Genomic DNA, 8,708 nt, shown 5'->3' with positions numbered 1-8,708 from the left:
GGAAAATATGAAGTTGGTGACCTATTAAGGAAAATACGAAGTTGGTGATCTATTAAGGAACATAAGAAGTTGGTGACCTATTAAGAAAAATATAAAGTTGATGACCTATTAAGGAAAATATGAATTTGGTGACCTATTAAGGAAAATATAAAATTGATGACCTATTAGGGAAAATATGAAGTTCGTAACCTATTAAGGAAAATATGAAGCTGCTGACCTATTAAGGAAAATATGAAGTTGGTGACCTATTAAGGAAAATATGAAGTTGGGGACCTATTAAGGAAAATATGAAGTTGGTGACCTATTAAGGGAAATATAAAGTTGGTGACCTATAAAGGAAAATATGAATTTGGTGATCTATTAATGAAAATATAAAATTGGTGACTTAATAAGGAAAATATGAAGTTGGTGACCTATTATGGAAAATATGAAGTTGGGGACCTATTAAGGAAAATATAAAGTTGGTGACCTATTAAGGGAAATATAAAGTTGGTGACCTATAAAGGAAAATATGAATTTGGTGATCTATTAAGGAAAATATAAAATTGGTGACTTAATAAGGAAAATATGAAGTTGGTAACCTATTAAGGAAATTATGAAGTTTGTGACCTATTAAGGAAAATTTGAAGCTGGTGAACTTTTGAGGAAAATATGAAGTAGGTGAACTATCAAGGAAAATATGAAGTTTGTGACCTATTAAGGAAAATATGAAGTTGGTGACCTTTTAAGGAAAATACGAAGTAGGTGAACTATTAAGGAAAATATGAAGTTGGTGACCTATTAAAGGAAATATGAAGTTGGTGACCTTTAAGGAAAATATGAAGTTGGTGAACTATTAAGGAAAACATTGAAGTTGTTACACTTACGAATTGTCATTCGAAAAAAAGGTACCATGCTAAGAAGAGATATATATGTATACACACACACACACACACACACACATATATATATATATATATATATATATATATATATATATATGTATATATATATATAAATATATATATATATGTATATATATATATATATATATATATATATATATATATATATATATGCGTGTTTGTGTATGTATGTATGTACCACAATAAACAACATAAGAATCCATAACAATATAACTCCACTAAAGACAATAGATATATTCTATATCTGTCCAACAATATAGCTCCACAAAAAAACTATATATATATATATATATATATATATATATATATATATATATATATATATATATATATATATATCCTCTCTTACTCCCGATTAAAATCTGACTCCAAGCATATGCAATTTCATTAACAAATCTACGATATCTACTTAAACTCTCCAATTCGCCGTCTCCTGACCTTCCAAGCACATAAGAGTCACAACCGGGCAGAGTTCATAACCATTCATTAAACGAGAACGAACATTGTTTACCTTTTTACGACTGTTTTCATAAAAGGAAGTCACCGTCTGCGAACCCTTAAAAAAAGTGGTCCGGTTGGGTGAACGGACCTTCCGTACATGACCGTGGAACTGCTGTGGATATATAAAGGTTATTAACAGATCCAGGATTCATAACGAACTCTGAACGACTTCCGACATGTACACAAAGGTAGGGGAGATTGGAGGCAATCCTGTTTTTGAGGGTGTAACACACGTGTTCATACACTATAATGCTATTGTCTTTTTTTTATCTCTCGGTCTCTCCCACTTTAATAGAAAAACCTATTTTAGCTTGCCATTGCATGTTTCACATTGTTGGAATTTTGTGTCATTGTTTCCCTCAACTTTTCGTATATAAGCTTGTTATCATGTTGAATAGACATTCACCTCGCCTATATGCGAGAAGGGTCTGTGATGCTACTGCTTTTTTCATTTCTCGCTCTCTCGCTCACTGATGATAGAAAAAACCTGTTGAAGCTTGCCATTGCATGTTTCACATTGTTGGAATTTTGTTCCATGTTGCCCCCAACTGTTTGTACATAAGCTCGTTATCTTGTTGAATAAAGTCAGTTACATTCACCTCGCCCTTCTGCGACAAGGGTCTGTTGTTTGTCACTCCATCACAATGATTTGTTGAAAAGTAATGCTTTCTCCATCATGAAGCTCAATACTACACAGGATTCTAGAAGTTTTATTCCAGCTGTGACCAAGTTGTGGAATGATCTTTCTAATCGGATAGTTGAATCGTTGAAATTTCAGAGGATCAAACTTGCAGCGAATGTTTTTGTTGAATAGGCTCACATAATCATCACTTTATAGCTTATTTATGAAAAAAAATCTGTTTGAATGTTGTTAAGGTTTTAAGAATATTTTATATTAATTATTCATTACTTTTCAAGTAGTTCATTTCCCTATTTCCTTTCCTCGCTGGGCTATATTTCCCTGCTGGAGCCCTTGGTTTCATAACAAACTGCGATTACAACTAGGGTCGTAGGTTAGCTAATAATAATAATAATAATAATAATAATAATAATAGTGTTCATCAACTCACTCTGTATTTGTTTTCTGTATTAGTTTATCAATTACCCCCGGCTATTTAGAATGTCCAACTCCACACTCCTGAATGTTAGTATACAGTATATAAATAAACAATTTTCATTCATTGGATAAAAAGGATTCCATAAAACGACACACGAAAAATCTACGGGATTAATTAACAATTTTCAGGATTTTTACTGATTTAGGAGGAAATTCGTTATATATAAGCTAAGTATCTTTAAAGTCTGACATTTTGCTCGATGTAATGAAATATAATTTCAACGATCAATCAACTTCGTACATTTCTGAAAATAGATTTATGATTTGTCAGAACTGATTATCTTCCAAACGACATTTAGATGCTATTTGTTTCTACCTATGTATCTCTTCAGGTAGCGCTGTTGTGTTTGGTAGCAGTGGCTCTTGCCCGCCCTGACAAGCAAGCGCCAACTGGGTATGACTACGCTGCCCCTGCACCAACATTGCTCCAGGAAACACAAGAGGTGACATATTTTTCTCGAGGAAACTTTCTTGCATCTAGGCCATTGAAAAATCAGCAAATATGTGTTTATAAAATCAATATTATATCTGCTTGGATGAAATTATAATGTAATTTTCCTATAACACAGGGCATGCCATTTGATTTCGGCTACGCCGTCAAGGATGACGCCAGCGGACTTGATTTCGGCCACAACTCCAATTCGGACGGGCAGTTCACCACTGGCGAATACCGCGTCGCGCTTCCCGACGGCCGCACGCAAATCGTAACCTATGCCGTTGATCGGCACGGTGGATACCAAGCTACGGTCGAGTACGTAGGCGAGGCCAGATACCCTGAACCACCAACCGTCAACAGAGGCAAAAATCCCGCTCCAGACGCTTCTTATTTAGCCCCGACTCCTACTGGTCAGCAACCAGCAGGTCTCTACGAAGCTCCTTTGTAAAAGAACATAATAATTCAATTCATATCTATTTATGTCAGTCACCTCTTTCAGTTCTTATTCAGTCCCGACTCTTACTGGCCAGCAACTAGATTCAATTCTTTTTAGTGAGGCAGATTTGCACTGACTCGTAGCGGTGCCCTTTTAGCTCGTTAAAGTTTCATGCTCGTAGATTGGTTAGAGAAGATAATTCTAACCAATCAGATAGCAGGAAACTTTTCCGAGCTAAAAGGGCACCGCTGCGAGTCAGTGCATATGCGCCTCAATAAAGAAAATTGAGTATAGCAGGTCTCTACGAAGCTCCTTTGTAATAAAACATAATTATTTAACTCATATCTATTTATGTCACTCACATATTCCAGTAATAGTCGCATAATCCTTCGAGTTGAAATTTTTTTTTTTTTTAGTGGATTCCCTTGTAAAGCACAGCATTCTTCATGATCAAAATAAAGATTGAAAATATATGTTCCACTTCATTTACCTTTCCTTCGTGCATTGTTATTCATAAATTTATCTTGTAATAAACAATTCCCTGAAGACAATATCCGACATCATTGTATTTTTACCTAAAATAACTTTTCATGGAAAAGACAGGTATTAAAAACAATTCGTCGCTTTCTGAAGTTCTAAAGTTTTTCTTTGACTTTCTGCATACATTAAAAGAGAAAACGTAACAGAAAGTATCTACCCAAGATGTTAAAATTCACAGTATTCATTACTTTAATCTATAATTTTACATTTATCCCCACTCATAATTGAAGACCCATAAGAAAAATATTAATTTAATAACACAAGCGTTAAGCCATCTTCATTACCATTATAAGAAACAAAAATCCACAGGTCATAGAAAATCATGCAGCCCCTAGTAGCCAGAAATAAGTTATTATTAAAGTATATTGGTGTAAAATGTCCAGACATCTTAAGGAGAAGTTATAAACCGTTCATAACCTTATTGTAGGGGTCAGATCTAGGTCAAAGCTTTAGGGCCTACGCTGATGCTCTCTCTCTCTCTCTCTCTCTCTCTCTCTCTCTCTCTCTCTCTCTCTCTCTCTCTCTCTCTCTCTCTCTCTCTCTCCCTCTCTCTCTCTCTCTCTCTCTCTCTCTATTGATGTCTAACATAATCTTTTAAATACCAAGCAACTTGCTTATATTAGCCCTACAACACCGCTGTTCCATTTTGCTATAAGATTAATTTCCTTATTGATATGAATACGTGTCTAACTAATCTTATTTCCCACTGTAGTAAAATATACAAACACAAGTATATATATATATATATATATATATATATATATATATATATATATATATATATATATATATATATATATACAGTATATATATATATATGTATATATAGATATAGATATAGATATAGATATATATATATATACTGTATATATACATATATATAAATATATATAATATATATATATATATTACATAGAGAGAGAGAGAGAGAGAGAGAGAGAGAGAGAGAGAGAGAGAGAGAGAGAGAGAGAGAGAGAGCTATTTACGTGGGCATGATATATCAGCATATGGAAAAGAAAACTGTTTAGAAATTTCGTTTTAGTAATTCTACGCCTATAAGATAAATAGAAATATTATAGTTATTACATCTTACTATAAATTAAGAACCTGGCAAACTTGAATCAGATTGATTGGATGGACGAGGGACATAACTTGGGAAAATTTACGACCCATAGCTTCACTTAATATTCTTACATCTACCTTTCAAATCTCCTCAAAGACAACAATGTTTTCAGTAAAGGAAAAACAAATATAAAAATTTACGACCCTTGGTCCACTTAAAATTCATAAACCTCCCTTTCAAATCTCTTCAAAGACAACAATGTTTTCAGTAAAGGAAAAACAAATATAAAAATTTACGACCCATAGATCACTTAACATTCATAAACCTCCCTTTCAAATCTCTTCAAAGACAACAATGTTTTCAGTAAAGGAAAAACAAATATCAAAGAATACAAATAACTCGTTTCATCTTATAAATTGCTTTTCTGCAACCGACTAACTTGTAGTAGGTGAAGCCTCTATAAGGATGTCAGCTACTTTTGAACTCCTTAGCTTTACAGAAATGTTTACAGACTAGCTTTTGCATGGTAGCTTTACTAGCTGAAAGCCTACATTAGCTATTGTTGTGAACCTTTGTAACATCCATATTTTTCATAATAAACTATTCAAGGCCAAAGAAGTGTTTGGCAAAACACGAACACCTTGTAAAGACTTATTCTGAATTTCGACAATGTTTGGAAATTAATTGGAAAGCGTTTAAAGGTCGCTCATGAATGTTAAAGGCAAGGGACGGCACAATATACTAGAGACTGACTATACATACATTTATTCCCCTTGAATAAAAGTATTCTTAGTTTTAAGAGTGTTCGTTTTCTAATGTATTTCCCAGTTTCTATGAATATATGTTTAAATGTGATTATTTTCCTCCACAGAAGTAGTTTTATCATATTAACTATATCAATGAGTTTGTATGAATTAATATAATAATATTTAAAGTAATAAGCTAACTTTCTTGCAAATTTTATCCATCTGGATCAGATAAAATTACGTAACATCCCATTGTTGTCAAACTTCTTCCTGTGGAGATTATATATGTTGTTTGATTATTGTAAGGGCACATGCCAGTAATTTAAACTTGCCTTCTAGACGAAACCCCTTTTTTTGCGTATGTTGGGTTACGATTAGAGCACTTGATGTTTATCTTTAAATTGATGTTACGTTACGTAACCCTGTAATTTTGTAGATCTGACAACTATGCTATGCAATATACTCCTCCTGAGTTTTCTTCCAGGGTTGAAAGGTGAATATAGGCCTCTTTGAGCAGTTAACTCCAAAAGGCAAGTAATTAGAAGATATTCTCCTGAATCCGACCGCCATCATCACCTCGTGAACCATCGCATTGTTGCAGCAATGTTCTTATAAGAATACTCTGTAACCCCGTTTGATATTTGTTTAATTTTTATCAAGTAACGTAAATTTTGTTCATTTGTGGTAATGTTAATGTTCGCTCTTTAACGTAACTCTGATGATTTTTGTTTGTGTACTTTAAATATTAAATATATGTCAAACTTTTTAATTGAGTCTTTGTGAACCCGTGTGGCATCACCCCAAAAGAATTAGTGCAAAAAATATAGTTTTGAATCAAAGGCAAGGTAAACGGCAAATGTCTTTTACGTAAGTGTGTTTCTCAGTTATGTAACTTGGCCTCGTGCGAAGTTGGTGCACGAGGGTTTACAGTTTAAAGAAAGTAAACATATGTGGTTGTAAATTCCCCAGTATTTCACCACACATAAACCTCCCTTTCAAATCTCTTCAAAGACAACAATGTTTTCAGTAAAGGAAAAACAAATATCAAAGAATACAAATAACTCGTTTCATCTTATAAATTGCTTTTCTGCAACCGACTAACTTGTAGTAGGTGAAGCCTCTATAAGGATGTCAGCTACTTTTGAACTCCTTAGCTTTACAGAAATGTTTACAGACTAGCTTTGCATGGTAGCTTTACTAGCTGAAAGCCTACATTAGCTATCGTTGTGAACCTTTGTAACATCCATATTTTCCATAATAAACTATTCAAGGCCAAAGAAGTGTTTGGCAAAACACGAACACCTTGTAAAGACTTATTCTGAATTTCGACAATGTTTGGAAATTAATTGGAAAGCGTTTAAAGGTCGCTCATGAATGTTAAAGGCAAGGGACGGCACAATATACTAGAGACTGACTATACATATGATCAGCAACCGAGCTACTCTCATCAAACTAGGACCAGGGAGGGCCAGGCAATAGCTGCTGATGATTCAGCAGGTAGACCTATAAGCTTCCCCCAAAACTCCAACCTTAACTCACAAGGATGGTGAGGTTGGAGAAACTATCGAGCTTGAGCGAGTCTCAGACTTCCGTCCAACATATTGCTAGGTAGGAGCATTACCAATATACCAAGATTATCCCCGCCTTGAGTACGCATCTCAAACCAGATAACTTTATCAAAAGGTCTAAAATAATATAAATAGCCCTCTAATAGTTTTCAAATAGCTTAGGCCCGCTTCACACTAGCAGATTGATGCCACATGGAAAAACCGCGGATTAGAAATCAATACATATCAATGAGACCCTTCATACACTACCAGCAAGGAAGAATTTCCGAGCGGCAGAGATTTACTAGCCGACTCTACAGCTAACCCGCGCGGTTCCAGTGTAACAACTTATAGAACTACGAGGCAGCTCTGGAAAAATCCGCTCGTGTGAAGACATGCCTGCTAACGAGCGGAAATATTTCTGTACGGAAAAAAATCTGCTCATGTAAAACGCACGTTAATCGATAGCCGATTATCAAAAACTCTAAATAATGGCCCATTTAAAAGCTTACTAACGGAAGCATTCGTAATGTTGATATGTAAACTGGGCCTTTACCTGATCCCCAAGAGTGACCTTTAATCCAATCATAATCATTTCCACTGACTTTCTACCTGAGCCAACCTCAAATTAAATTTCTTGAGATGCAATTAATCCTTTATCAAATACATCGATCAATTAGTGAGACACTCCTTATCAAACTTTGCAAGAATTCAGTAAATCATTCAGCTATTTGTCATACTTGTCATTCAGTCTGCGGATTTAAACCATTTCAATTACATCAATGTATTTAGCAAGTGTTCAATCCTTTATCAAATCCCCTTATCGGTAATCTAATTAACTTAATTACCAGGTTTATTGCTAATAGTTAAAAATAGTTTTCAATTCTTATCAATTACTTTCTTCTTAAAGTTAGTGATCAATTTTGATTTCGTTCATTCCCTAAGTTATATCCATATTCACTCCCTCTCTCAATTGACGTCCTTCCAGTCACCATATTAATTCAATCAATCAATCATTTCGAAATAATACTACTAATCGATTTTCCTGTCTTTTAACTCTTCCAACAATCAACAATTCACTTCGGTAATTAATCACCAATTTCTTATCTATTCCTAACAACCCCAAAACAATCAATGCCAATTTGTTATCTTAGGCTATCAGTCTTTCAGTAATAGTATGAGCATCGTGTTTTTACAAATAAATGAGAATAACTGTATCTCTGAACTGCAACCCCATCAATAACACTGGATCGCAATTGAAAGGACCGTTGTTCTATCCCGCCTTCTCAGTTGACCTATCGATAGGAATCAAAAGGCACAGAAGACATTGAGGCTAGTAGTCTCATCTCAAGATATACATATATATATATATATATATATATATATATATATATATATATATATATCTTTATATATA

At 34.1% G+C, this 8,708-nt stretch overlaps 1 protein-coding gene and 1 long non-coding RNA gene across 2 annotated transcripts in view; one reads left to right on the top strand and one right to left on the bottom strand.

Annotated features, from left to right (window-relative positions):
* LOC137657666 (uncharacterized) overlaps positions 1-8,708 on the bottom strand; it is a 415,410-nt gene that overhangs the window by 321,506 nt on the left and 85,196 nt on the right. The window lies entirely within an intron of this gene.
* On the top strand, positions 1,483-3,497 carry LOC137657004 (pro-resilin-like). The gene is made up of 3 exons (XM_068391353.1): positions 1,483-1,594; positions 2,856-2,966; positions 3,093-3,497. The coding sequence occupies exons 1-3, from the start codon at positions 1,583-1,585 to the stop codon at positions 3,405-3,407; spliced, it is 438 nt and encodes a 145-aa protein (XP_068247454.1). The 5' UTR covers positions 1,483-1,582; the 3' UTR covers positions 3,408-3,497.

Source organism: Palaemon carinicauda, chromosome 18, assembly GCF_036898095.1.
Source record: "Palaemon carinicauda isolate YSFRI2023 chromosome 18, ASM3689809v2, whole genome shotgun sequence".
NCBI classification, from domain to species: Eukaryota; Metazoa; Arthropoda; class Malacostraca; order Decapoda; family Palaemonidae; genus Palaemon; species Palaemon carinicauda.
The sequence above is the reverse complement of the archived record's forward strand: the minus strand, read 5'-3'. Positions and strand labels throughout refer to the sequence as shown.

Coding starts and splice junctions, on each gene's coding strand:
- LOC137657004 (XM_068391353.1), top strand. Junction 2,967..3,092: donor TGCTCCAGGAAACACAAGAG/GTGACATATTTT, acceptor CCTATAACACAG/GGCATGCCATTTGATTTCGG.